The sequence below is a fragment of the Thermothelomyces thermophilus genome, chromosome 1 (assembly GCF_000226095.1).
Source record: "Thermothelomyces thermophilus ATCC 42464 chromosome 1, complete sequence".
NCBI classification, from domain to species: Eukaryota; Fungi; Ascomycota; class Sordariomycetes; order Sordariales; family Chaetomiaceae; genus Thermothelomyces; species Thermothelomyces thermophilus.
In genome coordinates, this window is record NC_016472.1 from 10,696,689 (window position 1) to 10,716,913 (window position 20,225).

General features: G+C 40.7%; 1 protein-coding gene across 1 annotated transcript; it reads right to left on the reverse strand.

Moving 5' to 3' along the window:
* Positions 1-17,711: 17,711 nt before the first annotated feature.
* MYCTH_2299846 (uncharacterized protein) lies at positions 17,712-20,225 on the reverse strand. Its single transcript, XM_003660923.1, has 5 exons — positions 19,923-20,225; positions 19,335-19,813; positions 18,875-19,209; positions 18,349-18,746; positions 17,712-18,259 (listed from the first exon to the last, which is right to left on the reverse strand). Exons 1-5 carry the CDS (start codon positions 20,142-20,144, stop codon positions 18,071-18,073), a joined length of 1,623 nt encoding a protein of 540 aa, XP_003660971.1. The 5' UTR covers positions 20,145-20,225; the 3' UTR covers positions 17,712-18,070.

The following is a 20,225-nucleotide window of genomic DNA, read 5'->3' on the forward strand; positions in this document are numbered from 1 at the left end:
AAAAAAAAAAAAAACGAAAGACAAGAAAACTAAAGAACGGGTAGTGACAGAAACTCAGGTCGTATTACGAGAAGCATCATGATCTACAGGACGTAACTATAATTACTGTTTACCTTTGTTCCTATGAGAAGAAAGAATGATGCTGCGCTAATCGGTCATTAACCTTCATAAATAGTTGACTTATCTAAATATCTGACGTATGTACACTTTTTTTGTCCTTTGACGTTAGGCTTGCTGACAGGTAAATACCAAGATATACACCGGCAGTCTGTTCGAGAACTCGGTACCGACCCTTGGACCCGTACGAGAACAAGGAGACATTTCCACTGTGACAAAGCATATCGGTATCGAGCATGATCACAAATTGTTAAAGTACGGACGAGGATTTGGCACTATACACTCTGCTACAGCTCGGTAGCTGTAATCAGTACAGCTCTGGAAGGCTGTAAACAAGTACGACACCATAGCGGTATTCGCGCCGTAGGCGGCACTCCTAGACTAACTATTACGGTCTATAGAAGTAGGTAATAAAAGCGTTAATTATTCTAAGTGCCAGAGGCACTTAGAGGTACTATCTAAATATATATTAACCCTAGCTTATTATCCCTATTAGTAGGTTAATTAGATCTAACCTATAGATAATTAAATACTATAATAGGTACTAAGGTTCGAAAAGAAAAATAATGACCTATTATAACTTAGTAAATATATTAGCTATTTATCCATTATAATAGTCCTAGTAAATCGTTCCTATTCCTCTATCCTATAGTTATATCTATCTACTTGCCTATTAGTCCTTCTTACTTCTAGCTAGGCCTAAGTTATCTAGGAACGTAGATAGTATTAACAGGCATTCCTACTATAAGCGTATAAGTGTTCTGGCCCTGGCCTAGGTATCCCTAGCTAGGGTACGGCTATTATAGAGGGTGCTAGTAGCCCTCTTATATAAGGGGCTCTCCTATACTAGTGTTTCTAGCTATAGGCATTTCTAGCTAGTAGTCGTAGGCGGTAGGTATATAACTAGGTAGGTAATTAAGCTAGGAAGGGTGCTAGCCTTTATAGTGGCTAGTGGTAGCCGAGCTATAGGTACTTAGGCTCTAGGAGCCCTCTATAGTATAATAGCTAATATAATATACTTATTAAGCTAGGTAACTATACCTTTAAGCTATTATAGCTTCTTATTTATATCTTTCTTCTAGTTAAAGATAGCTATATAGTTATTATTTATAGCTATTAAATTCTCCTATAGTTGCTTAAGCTCTTTTTTAATCTAGTTAAGAGCCTTAGTAATGCTATTAGTAACCTTATCTTACCTTTAAACTATAGTCTAAGCTAGCCTAAGAAGGTTAGCCTTAGTAGCTAGTTACTAGTTATAGTAGTATATATACTAGCTATAGCTAAAGAGAATTAATATCTATTAGTTTAGTTATAATATTCTATAAAAGTCTAATTATAACCTATTAAAGTATAATATACTAGCCTTATAGCAACTACAGATAAGCATACAATATTCCATTTAACTACCTTAGGGAGGAAAAAGAGAAAGAATATAAGAGTTATATAGAGGGGCGCCTTTTAAGTATATACGTTGTAACCCAGGTAGGGCCCGGTTAGGCTCCAGGTCGGGCCCTAACCAGGCCTTGGCCGCGTGTCCACTAGACGAGTTACGAATAAGCAACAAACGCTCTACGGACCCGTAGGGCATGGGTGAGTAGGGCAGGGTAGGTCTATTCCGTGCCTGGGTAAAGCCTAGGTATTATCTAGCCTAGGTGTAGCCCGGGCCTATAATATACCCCCCCTCTTTTTTTTTGTGGTTGTTGGGCCGACCTGCCCCGCGTCACGCCCTATATGTCGGTCCTACGAGCAGGTTCTGTACCTTCCTTTCTTTGTTGCTATGACAATATAACCTATGTGTATAATGGCACGTTATACGCGAACAGGTAGCTATTTAAGTTTAGATGAAACCTGTACCTCCTTCCCTTTGTTGTTAGAATAATGTAACCTATATATATAGTAGTAAGTTATACGTGTAATAAGTAGTCTGCCTAGGCCTAGCGTGCTCCCCTACTGCCCTCTTCTTATACCTATAAATATACCCTCTTCCTCCCTTAACTACACTTGCTACCTATACCCCTATTATACCCTTAAGTTTTTTTTTTTTTAATTAGTATCTATCTAATATATTAATAGCTATTAGTTTACTTAGTAGTAGTAGTAGTAGTTACTACCCTAATAATAATAAGAATAAAGATTATTATATAAGTTTTTCCCTTACTTATACTAATTTTAGCTATTATATATATATATAAGGTATAGACTAACTCTTTATTTTATAGTATAAGAATGCTAACCTCTCCCTTAGCAGGTATATTATTAAAGGTAACTCTTCTAACAAGGAGTTAGAGTTATAGCCTAAGAAGTAATAGTACTACCTACTATATATTAACCGACTTCTAAAAGGTAACAAGGTTAAGTACGTCTAGGGTTAAGGCACCTCCTATATAACGTATTATAAGAACTATAAGAGCTATATTTAGGATCTATAGCTCTAGGCTAATAACCCCTGCCTATATATAAGCATTAAGAAAATTATAGGTTATTATAATGCTAGTACCGTCCTTGCCTCCCCTACCTACTATAAGACTACTAACTAGAGTACCTATTATATTATCTTAATATCTAAGTTCTCTACGCTAGTACGTTTATTCTCTATGCTCTTCAAGGCTACCTAGTCTAACCATTTACCTAGATAGGCTGCCTTCGCCCCTACCCTAGCTATAAGTTCTTATCATTCTAGTAATAACTTCGCCCTAGTCACTACTACTACTACCCCTAATATCCCTACCTATTATAGTAACATTATCTAGCCTACTACTAGCCCTAACCCTACCTTACAAGCTACTAGGCAGCTTATACGCTACGCTATAGCATAGAACGATAGTATACTACGCCAGATATAGCATACAAACAAGAATATATTAACTTTAGTCAACACTAATGCTACCCTTGTCGCCTACGTCCTAGGCACCCCGTCGCCCGCCTCCCGCACCCGCTCGAGCGCCTCTATACGCCCTACACCCGTGCCGATCGACTTCGGCCGTTCCTATGCCTACCGCTCTTCCTTGCCCGTCGAGCGCGTAGCGCGCCTGGTCCGTGACCGCGAAGACCCTACCCTCAACGCCGCGACCATTGTTTTAGAGGAGGAGGATAAGGAGGAGGAGGTTATAGAGTAAGCGTGTCACGCTCTAGTTAGTATATTTATTTTATTTTTATAATTAGATTATCTTTATAACGTGTCTATAATATATTTGCGATGTATTTATAATACGTCTGCCGCTTGTTTGCCTTAGGTTTGCTGCTCGTTTGCCCTAGGTTTGCCTACCTATATATAAATTCTAAATTGTTTGCTTTTATACTCTTCCCTACCTCCTGTTTATAACTAGTCTATTATCATAATATATGTCTCCCTATTCTTATTTAAACGTATTAAGTGCCTTAGTATTTTCTAGATTTTCTAATAGTTCCTAAGTTAGGGTATTATATCCCTTCTATTTTATTAGTATATTATATTAGTTTCCTCTCCCCTTTGCGTTCCTAGCTATAAGGATCGCTTCTACTTTATATTCTTTTTATAGTAGTCCTTCTTAAAAGAGTTCTAACACTAGGTCTAGTTAGAAATCTAATATATATTATAAAGGTAATAGGTTAGATGTAGTACACTTGACAAGATTAATATAGAAGGTAGGGTAAAGGCCCTAGGGAACATTTAGAGTTACTATTAGTAGTATTAGTACCGTAATTACCTTATATTTAGTATTAACCTAATTAAGTTTACAGCTAGGGCGATTAGTTTTAATATTATATAAGGATAGCTATACTTTATCCCCTACCTTAAATCTCTTAGCTAGGCATTAAGAACGATTAGCGTTTTCTTACTAGCGCTACTATATATATATAATAGTAGCCTAGGTCTATTCTATATCTTCTCTTAGGTAATATAAGAAATTAGTAGCTCTTCCTTATAGGGTTAAGGCAAGAGCATCTAGCAGGTCGGCAAACTATATTAGGCTTATATTATAACTATAGAGGAGGTAGCTTACGCTTGTCCTAGTCACTGTCGAGTCACGGTTATTGATCGCGAGCTAGTATATAGGTAGATATTTGGGTCAGTCGTACTATATAAAGGAAACTATAGTCTATAGGATAGTCTGTACCTCCTGATTTACACGTTCTATGCTTCTATCTATCTACAGATAATAGGCTATTAACAATAGCTATTTAATCCTAATAGTCTTATAGAGAGTGGTCTGAAACTAGCTAAGCTAGTCTAAACCGCAATTAGTGATAATTTGTATCGGAAATCTATAAAACCGCTACTATATATCCTAGAACCAAAGTACGTACGCCTCGGCTCCTATTAAGGATATAGCTTCGAGTTAGACGTACTTTGACAGCTAGTCGGTAATTACCATAAGGTACTAGGGAGAATTCTTGTCTCGTGTAGGGAGATCGACTATAAAATCGATAGAAATCTGTTTCTAGAAGCGGTTAGCGATAAGTAGGGGCTAGAGGAGTCCTTGTTATAGTTAACGTAAAACCTTGGCCCTCTAACACGTATAATAGTTCCTTGTAAATCTCTTTACATCTAGAGATATAAAGTCCTAGTGGTAGTCCTGTTAGAGTATTTTAAATAACCTATTCCTCCCTAGGTAGCCTAATATAGGGGAGTTATAAATACGTTAAAGGATAGTAATAGTAAGTGGTTTCTATATAGGGAGCTAAAGTCTACTCTAGAACTAGAGAGCACCCTATATATTAAGGGAGTAATCTGTAATCTAGGTCTACGTTATATTTGCTTCCTTTAGAAATTTTTAGGCCTTATCCTAGATAGCCTAGAGCCGGTATATATAATGTTTATCCTTGATAACTCCCTTATCTTATAAGGCTACTAGCTATTTGTCTATAAAAATGGTACTCCCCTTTAGTAGGTAAGATGCTTTAGATGACATCAAGGAATCTGTTATATCTATCTGGATAGTAGGGAGAAGTTGTACTATACGTTATATATCTTTGGGAAAGTCTTGTTTGCGACAGGATAGGGCGTCAAGGTAGGACGCTTACGACTTAGGTTAGTAATAGAGTTTAAAGTTAAAGAGGGAAAGTATCTTAGCCTATTAAGCTTATTGCTTACTAATTAAATAAGGCTAGGAGAAGTATTTAAGGTTTTTATAGTTAGTTAAGATCTAAAAGGGAGCTATAATACTATAGAGCTTGGCTAACTAGGCCTTTAAGCACGAGATGATCGTAAGTAACTCCGTGTTATAGATTATATAGTTCTGTTCGGCTAGGGTTAGTTTTATAGAGTAGTAGGCTATAGGGTATAGAACCCTGTCTTTTCCCTGCTAAGATAGGCACCCTCTTAGTACTGTCCTAGAGTAATCTACCTCGAGTACTATCTCCTGTTCGGGGTCCTATTACGTAAGGATAGGTTCCGATATAAAGGCCGTCTTAAGGGCGTCAAAGGCCTTCTGTTTCTTAGTCCTTTACTAGAATAGGGTATTCTTATAGGTTAACTATATCAAAGGTTCTATTAGCCCAGAAAAGTTAGGGATAAAGTCTCGGTAGAAATTGGCAAATCCTAGGAAGCTTTATACTCCCTAAACCTTCTATAGTACCTCCTACTCACGGATAGTAGCTAGCTTTTTAGGGTCTAGACAGACCTAGGCCCCTGCCTTTACGATATAGCTAAGGTACTTAACTTCTTTTATAGCAAACGTATATTTCTTAAGGTCTAGTATAAGTCTTACTTTCTATAACCTTTAGAGCACGTCCTTTACTTACCTTATATAATCTTTCCTACTACCTAAAGTATAAACTAAGATATTATTAAGGTATATTATTATAAAGTCTCTAAGCATTAGACTAAGAGCGTTATTAATATATCATTAAAAGGTTATAGGTATGCCTATAAGTCTAAAGGGATAGATAAGCTACTTAAAGAGGCCGAACTAGGTCCGGAATGCTATTAAATATTTATAGCCCTTTACGATCTAGATACAGTAGAAGGCCGCCTAGATATCTAACTTTATAAACCACTTAGCTCTGGCTAGGGAGTAAAGTATTTCCTTAATGAGTAGGAGGGGGTATCGGTCTTGCTTTATAATCTTATTTAGCGCTTAATAGTTAATATAGAACCTCTAACCTCTATCTGCTTTCTTTACTAAGAGGATAGGGGTAGTAGCTAAAGAGGAGCTAGCTCGGATCTATCCCTTATCTAGCAACTTAACGACTTACTTTCGGACTTCTAATAAATAATCCTATGGCATATTATAGAGAGGTCCCTAAGGGAGTTCGGGGATCTTTCTATCTAGGCCTTCCTTTAATTTAATATGATAATCGGCTATACCGCGATATAGGGGAAGTCTGCTAGCTTTCTCCTTATTAAAGAGGTTGGCAAAGTTATAAAGTTTGTCTGGTAAGGTAACCTCTAACTCTATACTAGGCCTTAGTTAGGTACCCCTATTCCCTGTGTTTTCTCTATTAAATTAGCATCTTAATTCTAGGATAGTTATTATTTCCTAAATACTAGTAACTAGGAAGGTATTAGAAGTCTTCTTCTTCTATATCCTCTAAACTATGCCTATAAAGACTATACCTATAATTTAGGAGATTTCTATCTATCTCGTCTATAAAGAGATCTTATAGACAAGTAATCCTGGTTACGTCCCGATTTCAAAAATACCTATATACGCATCTAGTCTAACCTCCTAGTATTCTATCCATAGAAGACCTAGTATAATGTTATATATAAGTCCTAGGACTATATGAAATACGGCCTAACTCTCCTAGCTATCGATATCTATCATAATATAGGCTATCCGAGTAATCTTCCGGTCCCATTATAGCCTAGTCATAGTCCTAAGGGTATATATGATAGGCAAACTGATCTACTCGATTCCAAGCTTCTAGCACATTCTCTTACTAATAACGCTATAGCTAGAACATCTACTATCCACTTAAGTATTTATAAAGCTAGTAGAGTTAAGGAAGATTAGAATAAGAAAAGGAGGTCTATCTATTCTTTTGCTAATCTTCATAAACTCATCTTCTAGGTAGTTATAGTCTTCTAGCCCCCTTACAAGACTTTGCTTAGGGGCTACTCTTTTCCCTACTTACCGTCTTCTTTATTAGATAGGTCATTGTCTTCCTTCTAATCCTCAGCCTCTAAGGCATTAATGTCAGTTCTTAGCTAGTTCTACTATACTAGCCTTAAAGTAGAGGCGAAGTGACACTTAGTAATAAAGTAACCCTTCTACCTATACTAGATATATACTCTAGCTACTTATTAGGCTATATATACTTCTAGACTAATCTATTTTGCCTACGGGGCATTACCTCTATATTTTCTTACCCTATCCTTATTAGGTCCTTTCCTTTATAGGTTAGTATATAATAAGTTAATTCCGGTTATCGGTATATCTCCTTCCGCGTCCTTCTCTCTCTATAATTTAGGTACCGCCTACCGCCCCTATATCTGCTAATACTTGTCACTAAGCCAAAGAGCCTTAAGATTTATAACAATCTTATAGTATTTCTCGACTGCTATTATATAATTATCCCAGGGAATCCCTCGTCCGACTACCGTATATTTAAGTTTTAGAGAGAGGCATTATTATAATTTAATCAGGTATAGCTCGTCGCTCTAAAGGAGACCACCTACCTTCAATAGCTTGGCCTTAAACCAAATAATAAAGGTAGTAAATGGTTCGTCATCTCTCTATCGAAGGAATTCTAGTTCTAATAGGGCTACCGTCTTCTTATAGGGGTTAGAGAAGATGCTCTCAAGATATTAGAGGAACTTAGTCAGGTTATACCTAACTTTTAGGCCTATAGATTTATAGTAGGCTATAACCCGAGTCTATACCTAGCATGTAAGGTTTCCCTAGATAAAGACCTATTAGTCGTAATTAGAGCCGATAAAATCTCTATTAGCTATAAGGACGTGTTTTATCGTACTCTTCTATACTATAAAGAGTTCCTTTTTACTATCGAAAGGTTGACCGGTTAGGAGACGCTTCCGCTGCGGCTGCTAAGCTTCAAGGGGCACCCTAGCCAACTTAGGGGTTAGGATAGGTTAGGTTTAGGATGCTCGGAGAGTGTCGATCGTCGCGTTCTACTGTTCTACTACTACTTAAAGGGAGTAGACGAGCTCCTATGATTCTGCTAAGCCTAAGGGCCTATATACTATTAGATCTATTATAACTACATTATCGATAACTCCCTTAGGGAGTTATTATTAGTAGGAAGGTAGTCGAAATGTAATATACTAGCCTTATAATAACTATAGATAAATATATAATATTCTATTTAACTACCTTAGGGAGGAAAAGGGGAAAGAATATAAGAATTATATAGAGGGGCGCCTTTTAAGTATATACGTTATAATCTAGGTAGGGCCTGGTTAGGCTCTAGGTTAGGCCCTAACCGGGCCTTGGCCGTATGTCTACTAGACGAGTTACGAACGAGCAACGAACGCTCTACGGACCTATAGGGCGTGGGTGAGTGGGGCAGGGTGGGTCTATTCCGTGCCTAGGTAAAGCCTAGGCATTGTCTAGCCTAGGTGCAGCCTGGGCCTATAATATTCTTTCTTAAATCCTTCCTACTATATGTAGACTGTAAGCATTCTAATGCTAAGGTAGGAGTGTTTCTTCTAGTAGCTTTCCTATATATGCTCGTCTTTTCTATAGTTTATATATATAAACTAGTATTCTAGATTCTATATATTGTTACTAGATTACTAGTTATTAAGGTACTTAGCATAGCTATTAGGCCTATTATATATTATAGGTTATTCTCCTTTAATAGTTTCTATGATACGTTAGAGTTCCCTTATTTCGTCTCTTATCTTATCGCTTTACTAGGTAAGTTAAGTTAAGTATCTATCCCGTTTACGTAGTTCTATATTAAGTCGGAAAACTTTATTATAGTACTATTTAATTTGTTCCTAGAGGAATAGAACATTAGGTCCAGGTCTTTTGATTCCTTAGGTATCGGTTGTCTATAATCCATCCTACCTCTATATAATTATAAAACCCTACTACCTTAAGGCTAGGAGAATCGAAATTGGTAATACGTATTCTCTTGCTGTGTCCTATTTGGTAAGACCTGTCTTTAGGTCTATAGTGACCAGTTCGAAGTATAGTGCTTGTTCGTCTTCACCGTTGCCATTATATCCAAGACTGTCCGTGTCACTGCCCCTGTCTTTGTAGCTTGTAGCCATTACTTTGATGATATCCTTAGTAGTTTCGTTAATGACCGTAATTTCCTTTCTAGGGACTATCTTCTATTCTTTCTTTAGGCTTTGACATTCTTACTTATAATGCCCTTTCTTTCTATAGTTATAGTAGGTAATATTGGACTTATCTTTAGTTATCTTCTTCTAGTCCTGCTTTTATATTATATTTATATCCATGGCTCTAGGGTATATCCTATATAAGGTACTAATATATGCTTGCTTTTTCTTATCGTTAGCCTTAATTATAGTTCTATTTATTTAGCCTCGTTTCTACTACTCTTATATATAAAGTTAATTATCGATTCCAATAGCCTATATAATATATTTATTCAAGGTCTTAGGCTAATTGTACTTATATAGTTTATCTTTAACCTTTTCCTTTAAGCTATTATAGAATAATTATATTAATACCTCGTCGTTAAGCTAAGACTTAAGTATATCCTATCTAAACTATATAGCATAAGAGGCTACTAACTTAGTCTATTAGAGATTAGCAAGTCTTTCTTATATATAAATCTTCTTGTCTTTGTCACTAAAAACCTTCTAAAGCTCTTCTTCGAAACGGTTATAGGATCGAAAGACTACTTATATAAATATATCTTAGTTATCTTTATCTTCCTTAGTAAGATAGTCGTTCTATATAGGCTTAAACCATCTAAGTACCTTGCCCTCTAGTCTTATAGCTACGTAGAGGACTTTAGCTTTGTCATCTAGAAACTTATCGTCATTAAGCCGGAAGTAGGATTAGAGGTTTATTAGGAATCTTATAAGATCTTCCTTAGTTCCTCCGTATTTATTAGATAGTTCGATCTTAATATAGCTTACTTTAGTACCTTTAAGTACCTTGATTTTAGTATAGGCCTCGTTAACTAAGTTCTATAAGTGCTTTTTACCGTTCTTAAGTTCCTTAATTTAGGCTTAAGCAGCCTTATCTCTCTAGTCTAATTCCTAGATCTGCTATTAGAGTTAACTAAGCTAAGCAAGCAGCTGTTCGGCCGTAACGTTAGTAGCTATGTCGATGTCGAGGTTAAAGTTACCTCCGTTCTGAACTATAATAGAACAAAGGGAGTAATAGTAACGTGTGACGAACCTAACTTAGACTTCTTCTAAAAGGGTTTAGACGAAGGTAGATTGAGCAGGACAAGTAAGCAGGTCGTCTAAGGGATTTGGTAAAGCTAAAGGGTTTATAATAATACTAGAGTTATCTCTTATAGTAATTAGTAATACTTGGTATAAGTATTATGATTATAGGTTACTATTATTAGTAAACTCTTAGAGTCTACCTAACGAGTAACTAGCTAGCTATATATATATAATTGTCTGTCCCTCTTTAATAGTTATTACTAGTACTATTTCTTCTTTTACCCTATGATTCCGTGTTGTTGACGGTGATATGTTATTATTACTAGTGAAGACCTTAGTCTTGGTAGTGATAATCTTCTGATTGGTCCGTCAAGTGATTAGCTGTCGGAATGTCCTGTGTCTTAGCTATAGCCTGTTAGGCTGTCTATATACTTATCTGTGATAGATGCTTAGGTACTAGACTATAAGCCCTACTAGGATATTTTTAAGTTAAGGTAGTACTATAGGTATTAGAGCTTTAGCTATACTTAGTAGTACTACTAGTAGCCGGTGTATTATAGCCATTATAGTATAAAGGCCTATAGGGAGGGGGAAAAGGCTAGGAAGGCCTAGTACCCTACCTACTCTAACTAACTCCTTTATAGGTATATAGCATATAAGGGCCCTTATATAACCTAGTATAGAGGCTACCTAAAGAAAGTCAAGGCCTAAGAAAGGGCTAGGGAGGCCTACTAATATAGACCCTAAACCTTCTAACTAGTAGAGTAACTATACTAGAAGGTAGCCTTTAAGTTTAGTAACTAGCTAGAAGATAATAACTACTATCAAACTAGGGCCAAACGCCCTTATAGGAGGCCTACCCTAGCCTAATAGGCGGCTAGGAGCGCCTTATTTAACGCCTAACAGACCTATATCTCCTTTCTATAGCCTAGAACCCCTTCCTTTTTATAACTAGCCAAGGGGGTAACGGTTATAAGGCTAACTACTATACCCTCGGCCTCTACTCTAGCCACCTTAAATACAAATTAAGATCCTCTAATAGAATACCTAAGGTAATAAATAGGCCCTCGAGGTCCTATTAGAAGAGGCTAAATATAACCTACTAGCTATCTAGGAACCGTAGATCAACCGATTTACAAGGTTAACCTACTACCCTTAGGCTTTAAAATACTACCTAGTTTATAAGCCTAAGGGTAAAGCGGCGATTCTAGTAGCTAAGCGCTTCCTAGTTAGCTAGTAGGACTATTTAACAGAGGAAAACTAGTATAGGGTGACCTTTCTAGCCCTAGGAGAGAAGGGGTTCGAGCTCTAGTTAGTCTATAATAATAAGGGGAAGCAGGCCCTCTTATAGGACCTACTGGCCTTACCCTAGCTAACCTACCCCCTAGTTCTTATAAGTAACTTTAACCTTTACTACCCGGTCCAGGACCTATTTGATAGGCTTAGCCTAAGGGCTAGGGACCTCTTTAACCTTATAGATTAGTAGGATCTTGACCTATATATACCTTATAGCTAGGTTACTAGGGCCCCCTAGGGGGACTAACGTAGCTAGCCTTTTATAATAGACCTATTCTAGGCCTTGGCTAGGCTAGAAGTAACCTATAGGGATATTATAGAACGTAGGAAATCTGACTACTACCTATAGGCCCTAAATGTCTCCCTCTAGGGGACTAATAGACCTATACCGGCTAGTAAAGGGTAGGACTAGAAGAGCCTAGATAAGGAGGTCGCGTAGGCCAAGGTAGCCTATCGCTTACTCTAGCTTAGTAGGTAGGTATTAGCCCTGGCCGGACCTATCTTCTAGGGCCTAGAGGAGCTTCTATAGGCCTTTGACAGGCTTATAGAGACCCTTAAGGAAATAGCTATAGTCTTAGCTTTAGTAAGGAAGGCTAGTATAGGTAGTAAACGAGCTTAATGGTAGACAAAGGAGGTTTAAGAGGCCTAGAAGAGGGCTAAGGAGGTAAAGAGAGCCTATAGGGATACCCTAAACCCCTATACGTAGAAGGCACTTTGGCAGGCCCTATAGGACTAGGCTAAGTGTCACGGATAAGCACATAGACGGCCCGGCAGGCTACAGCCAGGACGCAGGACATTCCGACAGCCAATCACTTGACGGACCAATCAGAAGATTATCACTGCCAAGACTAAGGTCTTCACTGGTGATAATAACATGTCACCGTCGACAACGCGGAATCACGGAGTGAAAGGAGAAATGGTACTGGTGATAACTATTGAAGGGGGACAGATAATTATATATATATAGCTAGCCAGTCACTCGTTATGGTAGACTCTGGGAGTTCACTAGTGATAGTAACTTAACTTCTACAGGAGATAACTCTAGTGTTGTTGTGAACCCTTTGGCTTTACCGAATCCCTCAGACGACCTGTACGCTTGTCCCGCTTGATTTACCTTCGTCTGAACCCTTTCAGAAGAAGTCTGAGTTGGGTTCGTCACACTAAGACTATTATGGCTATAAAGACCAAAAGCTAGAGAGCTATATTATAAGAGGTAACTAACCGGCCGGACCTACTATAGAGGCTAGAGCGGTAGGCAAGGCTATAAAGCTACCTATCGGTCGACCTTCTAAAGCTCCCGGCCTTTAAAGGAAGGCTTATAACCTACTAATAAAAGGCTAGGGCTCTAGCTAATAAGTGTTTTCCGAACCTAGAAGCAAACCTATTAGATATTAACGACCTAGATCTAAATAACTACTAGGAGCCAAAGTTCGAGATAAGCTAGGAGGTCATAGTAGGCAAAGTTAGGGTAGTATTAGCTAGAGCGGCCCTATAGAAGGCCCTAAGGGAGGACCTCCTCCCTATAGGCCTACTAAAGGCCTATAGGCAGCCACTCTACTAGATATTAGCTAAACTAGCCTTAGAGAGCCTACGGCTTGGCTATTTCCTAGCCTAGTTTAAGAGGGCTAAGATAGTAGTCCTCTATATGCCTAGCAAACCCTTATAGGCCTACTTTACCCCAGGTAGCTATAGGCCTATAGCGCTCTTACTAATGGTAGGCAAGGTATTAGAGGCTATAGTCGCCTAGAAGGTAACAGCCGTTATAGAGGCCTATAGGCTTCTCCTAGCCATGTAAATAGGCAACTAGGAATATAGATCTATAGAACTAGCTATTTGGCTTATTATAGCTTAGGTCTAGGAGGCTTAGTAGTATAAGGTAGCTACCTCCCTCCTATAGCTTGATATCTTAGGGGCTTTTGACACTGTTAACTATACCCGGCTACTAGCTACTCTATAGAGCCAGGGCTTCCCGAAGTAGGTAGTAGTCTAGGTTAGGGAGTAGCTATAGGGTAGGGTAGCTATCCTTTACTTCGATAGCTAGGAAACAGAAGATATAGTAGTAAGGGCTAAGGTCTAGGGGTTACCCCTCTCCCCTATACTATTTATCCTCTATATAGCCTCCCTTTACTAGGACATTTGCTAAGCCAGCCCTATAGTTAGTTTAATAGGCTTCGCTAACGATACTAACCTCCTAGCCTTTAGGAGGGCTAAGGAGGCCTATAATAGTTAGCTATAGAGGGCCTAGAAGGCCTACCTTTAGTAGGTAAGGACCTAGGGTATGGCTTTTACCTTAGAAAAGTACGAGCTTATCTACTTTAATAGGGGCCAGAAATAGTAGTCGTGACCGCTAGAGCTCCTATAGCCTAGAGGGGGTACTACTACTATAGCCCCCTTAAAGTCGGCTAGATTCCTCAGGGTCTAGCTAGACTAGAAGCTATAGTAGGGCCCCTATTATATAAAGGTAGCTAAAAAGCTAGAAACCTAGGAGTTTACCCTAACTAGGCTTGCTATAAAGACCTAGGGCCCTAGCCACCTATAGGCCTATGAGGTCTATACTAAGTATATCTATAGCGCCTTAGCTTATAGGGCCTTAAACTTCTATAAGCCTACTAAGCTAGGGGGCAAGCTAGAAGGCCTTGCTAAGGAACTATCGAAGGCCTAATATAAGGGCCTTCAAGTAATTACTAGGGCCTATAAGGCTACCCCTATCCGGTACCTCGAAACGGAAGCCTAGGTGCTGCCCCTTGACCTTTATCTTAATAAGAGGCTAGCTAACTTTAAAGCTAAACTCGACCAGCTACTCCTATAGACCGGGGTAGGCCTAGGGGCCTCCTAGGTCCCTATAAGGGCTCTTATCTAGTAGGCCTATAATAGGCTAAGCCAGAGGTTCTAGAAGAGAAGGGCTAGGGCAAGGGGCTAGGAGCCGAGGCCTATAGCCCTAGAGGTAATAAGGTCGACAGTCTGGCAATAGGTTTAGGAGGGCTATAGAGGGGGTTAACCCCCCCTATAGACCCTATAAAGAAGGCTACAGGCTACGGAACTAGCCGTAGTAGCTAGCTAGAGCAATTGTTAGAGGGCTGACCAAGCTAGTAGGAGGATATAGTATATGTCAGACAAGGACCCCCTATGCCTAGTTTTTATAGGGGAGGGCCTATAAAGGCACTAGGGCCTAACGAAGGCCTAGAGCTCCCTACTAGTACAGGCCTATACGGGGGCTATCAGCCTTTATAACTTCCTTTTAGGGTTTAAGTCCTAGGGGTTAGTACCCCCTACTATACCTATAGCTAGGGGAGGGAGACTATAGAGCACCTAGTTATATAGTGCCCAAACCTACCAAGAAGCCGAACGTAGGAACCCTAGGAAATACGGTTGTAAAGGGACCTAGACCTCGTTTTACAGGTTATAGGGACCTGTAACTATTGTCTGGCAAGGAGGGTTTTATAGTAGCTAATAGACCTAGGGAGGCTCCCAGAATACTACCTTGTAAGGAGGCTAGACCGGGAGGCAAGGCCTCTATAGGGCCATTCTAGCCACTTCTCCTTCTCTTTATAATGTATTAGTATTTTAGATTGGGCATTAAAGATAGGACAGAGGTTTTTGTCTAGCCTATTAGGTATGGTTTCCTTTATATATAACTAGAGAGGCTCCAGCATACTTATTAGTATAATGGTATAGGACTAATAATAATAATAATAATAATGATATATTATATAGGAAGTACTTGAACCTTACATATACTTAACCTCATTGCCTTTTAAAAGTTAATTAATATATAATAGGTAGTATTATTACTTCTTAAGCTATAGTTTAAACTCCTTATTAGAAGAGTTACCCTTAATAATATACCTATTAAAGGAGAGGTTAACATTTTTATACTATGAAATAAAGAGTTAGTCTATACCCTATATATATATATAATAGCTAAAAATTAATATAGGTAAGGGAAAACTTATATAATAATCTTTATTCTTATCGCTACTAAGGTAATAACTATTACTACTACTACTAAGTAAACTAGTAGCTATTAATATATTAGATAGATACTAATTAAAAAAAAAACTTAAAGGTATAATAAAGGCATAGGTAATAAATATAATTATAGGAGGCAGGGGTAGTTAGAGGGTATAAAGAAGGAGGAGAGTTAGTTATAAAGGAGAGAATTAGGAGAGGGAAGGAAGTAAAAGAGGTATTTATAGGTATTAAAGAAAGGTAGTAAGGGAGTACATAGGACCTAGGCAAATTCCTTATTATATATATAACTTACTACTATATATATAGGTTATATTATTCTAATAACAAAGAGAAGGAGGTATAGGTTTTATCTAAACTTAAATAGCTACCTATTTATATATAACACGCCATTATATATATAGGTTATGTTATTATAGCAATAAAGAGAGGAAGGTATAAAACCTACTTATACGCCTAATATATATAGTATATTATAGGGTAGGTCGGCCTGGTAACTATAAAAAAAGAGGGGGAGTATATTATAGGCCTAGGCTATACCTAGCCTAGATAATGCCTAGGCTTTACCTAGGTATAGAACAGACCTACCCTGCCCTACCTACCCCGCCCTATAGGTCTATAGAGCGTTCGTTACTCGTTTATAACTCGTCTAGTAGATACGTGGCTAAGGCCTGGTTAGCGCCTAACCTGGAGCCTAACTAGGCCTTACCTAGGTTATATACATATATATTGGTTAAAAGGTACTCCTCTGTATAACTCTTATATTATTCCTCTTTTTCCTCCTTAAGGTAGTTAAATAGAATATTATATACTTATCTATAGATGCTATAAGGCTAGTATATTATAGTTTCTAATGATAAAGTAGTAGGTCTAATATGCTTATTATAGTTTAGGCTTGTTTATTAGATCTTAATAGTATTACTATTATATCTAACTGTTTAAGTATTTACTTAAAGTAGAGAGATATAGTTATTTGCCTAGGTAAATAGTCTCTTATAGCATTTAAACGCTTATAATTAGTAATAAGATTATAGATTTAAATTAGTAATAGGTACCACTTGCTATAGCTTAGTAGCTATAATTAGTATAGCTTTAGAAGGCTATAAATAGGTATAATACTATAGTGGTATTTATACTATAGGTGGTACTCCTAGACTAATTATTACGGTCTATAGAAGTAGGTGATAAAAGCGTTGATTGTTCTAAGTACTAGAGGCACTCAGAGGTGTTATCTAAATATATATTAACCTTGGCTTATTATCCCTGTTAGTAGGTCAGTCAGATCTGACCTATAGATAGTCAAATGCTGTAATATACTCGATGTCGAAGAAGCCAGAACATGTTGTCCCTCATTACTGTGGTACCCCTGTCTTCTCTGACTCCTTTACGATATGATTACTACTACCTCTAATGTACTTACCAGGTCTGGATAATACCGCAGATCCATCTATGCCGGAAAATCCCGGGGTCTTCCAGAAGGACTCGCCAGATGGCGGCATGGTCGTCTCGAAGCACAGATAGGATAGACATCCGGATACAAGATGGAACGCCAGAGGAAGACTGGCCGAATTCTACTCCTAACTTAGATAGGGTGGGGTTTTCAATCGAGAATGTCTGGTTGAGTATATTAAACCTCATACTTATGTACAAAGCGAGAGGTTTTCCGGGATAGGAGTTACTCCATAATGCGGGCACATTGGCAGCCCCTATTTAGCTATCCGCCGCTCAATCTGCGGCAGTTGAACTGGGCACCGATTGGAGAACCCTGAAACCCTGGGTGGGTGTCAAGCGACTGTGTTCCACGAAGAGTGCTACACACACCCGGCCGGCTTTGCCGGGCTGTCATCTCTTAAAAAGAGAATCCCATATTCCCACGTTTCTTGTTAGCACTCGTTCTATCAGAAGCGTGGGAGCTTCTGAGGCACTAGCCACGCGATAGCCACAGCTTGTGGTACGCTTACAAACGCCTGGGCAATTTCCTTCGTCTATATACCACTCTATTCGTCTCCTTGGTATATAGTTTAACAAGGCACCTTTTCCAGCTTTGATCATTGCTTATCGATAACAGGCACATCCCCGATATTATTGACTTCTATTTCTAGAACCTGACAATGTTAACCGCTACTCTCAGGCTCCGGTTCACCACATTTTCCCATCCACTTTTCACCTAGTGGGCTTGCCTTATGGTACCATAAGTTGCCCTGCCTCTCAATAGGTCGTTTTCCAGTTTTAATCCACTACTCTTGACATGTTCGGCGTTGGGGACAGTGATGCAGAACCCAGGTACGTACGGGACATGAAGAACAACACGGCAGTACATTGGCAAGCGCATCAGCACTCTCAACCAGAACGCACGTGCGCATCCCAGGTTTATATCTACCTGCTCCTTTGCATAAGTAGCAACAAAGAGAAGGGAACTCTGTCTAACTACTCGTCATCCTCGGCATCCACAACCGTCTTCTTCCACTTGCGAGCCGGGACTTTGCGCCTGAACAAGATGTCGATCTCACGGTACGAGCGGCCCTTCATTTCGGGCAAGTAGAAGAAGGCTACGATCAAGCAGAACAGCCCAGTCCCAGCCCAGACGTAGCCGCACTTTCCACCGAGGTTTCCGCCCTGTGATTACCTGTGTCAGTAACGAAGGAAAATCAAGAGAAGGAAAGAAGAAAGGAAGGAAGGAGGGAGGGAGGGAGGGATAGTCGTACTGTCGGGTTGAGCATGTAGCTTCCGAGGAAGATGCAGGGGATCTCGACGACGTAGTAAGAGGCGCGGCCAATGCCGGTGGTGAGGGGCCGGAGGCGGATGGACGAGGTCTCGCCGATGATGACCCAGGAGGCCGGGGCGGCGCCGAAGGTGAAGAGGACCGAGATGATGAGGCCGAGGGAGGCCTGGGCCAGAGAGGCGGAGGTCGCCTTGGGGTCGCCGATGGAGCCGGCGATGCCCAGGGCGACGAGCAGGACGACGTTGCCGAAGGTACCCCATAGGTAGATGCTCCGCCGCCCGAAGTAGGTGGTCAGGATCCACGACAGCATGACGAAGACCATCTGCAGGGCCGAAGTGATGAGGCCGAGGGCGAAAGCCGTATTTGTGGACACGCCGGCCTCTGCGCGCGTCTGCATCAGCAATCATCCTCGATCTTCTTCTTTTTGTTTTCTTATTTTTATTATTGCCCCCCCCCCCCCCCCCCTGCGTCATACCCACCCCCCCAAAAAGAAAAGGAATAAAACTCACGCTCAAAGAAATAGACGGCCTGGTTGGCAATCAGATTGCCCGTCAGGTTCTGCGAGGCGTAGGCGCCGCAGACAATGAGGGTGCGGTAGGTGTCGGTGCCCCGAAAGAGCTCCCAGAAGCTGGGCTCGCCCTCGGCCTTTTCGAGCTCGACGACGCGGCGCATCATGGCGACCGTCTCGCCCGAGTTCAGTCTGGACCGCCGGCCGAGCCGCTCGACCGACTTGGCGGCCTCCTCGAGGCGGCCCTTCCGGACCAGCCACCAAGGCGACTCGGGTGCGATGAACATGAGGATGGCGAGCGGGGTGGGGAACATCCATTGGAGTGCGATAGGGATTCTGTGATTAATTATAATTAATTATTGCCAGTCCCGGAATTCTTCTCTCCTTCTCTTGTCTTGGCTTTTTTTTTTCAATTGATGGATGTCACGGCAGGAAGCGTGCTGTTCGCGGAGCAAACCTACTTGTAGGCCCGCTCGTGCTCGACTTGGTTGTACACGTAGGTGACGGCACCCACGATAATGCTGCCGACGGCCCAGAACATCTGCAGCATCTGGGTGACGGGGGCCCGCAGCTTGATGGGCACGATCTCGCTGCAGTAGGCGGGCGCGTTGGCGATGAAGATGCCCCACGGGACGCCCTCGAGGAGCTGGGCCAAAAAGATGACGGGCATGGACTCGGCAAAGTAAAAGGTGAAGATGAAGGCGTTGAGCAGCATGAGCCCGGTGATGGTCGCCCAGCGGTAGCCGATGCGGCTGGTCACGGGCCCGGCCACGAAGACACCGATCAGCGCGCCGAGCTGCCCGGACACCTGGAGCGCAGACTGCCAATGGGGCACGATGACGGTCACGTTCTTCTCCGCGTTGTACTCGCCGTATTGTCGTATAAACGCAGGGAGGGCGACAAAGTTGCCGATGAGGAAGACGTCGTACGACTCCATAATCTGCCACACCCGCATCAGCTGTGCTTCACTCCACCCGGTTCCCATCTCACGATGGATGATGATACGAATGATGGGGAAAACAGCCGGGAGAAGGCAAGAGGGCGCGTACGATGGTGAAGGACATGACAAACGCCCAGAAGGAGGCCATCGGGTACGCCCGAACGGCCTCCAAGACGGTCATGTTGTGCTCCGCATTCTCTGCCGCGACGGCATCGGCCTTGTAGTCGGCCACCTTCGCTTTCTCGTCCAGGGTGAAGGTATGGCCCGCCTCGGCAGCGACCTCGAAGCCATCGCTGCGCGGTTTGGTGTCGTCGGTCGGGCTACTGCTCATCTTGGCTGGTGTTTGCCTCGATGATGAATAGCGTGTCTACGAAGACTTAGATAAGGTACGTAGGTATGGAAAAGGACGAGG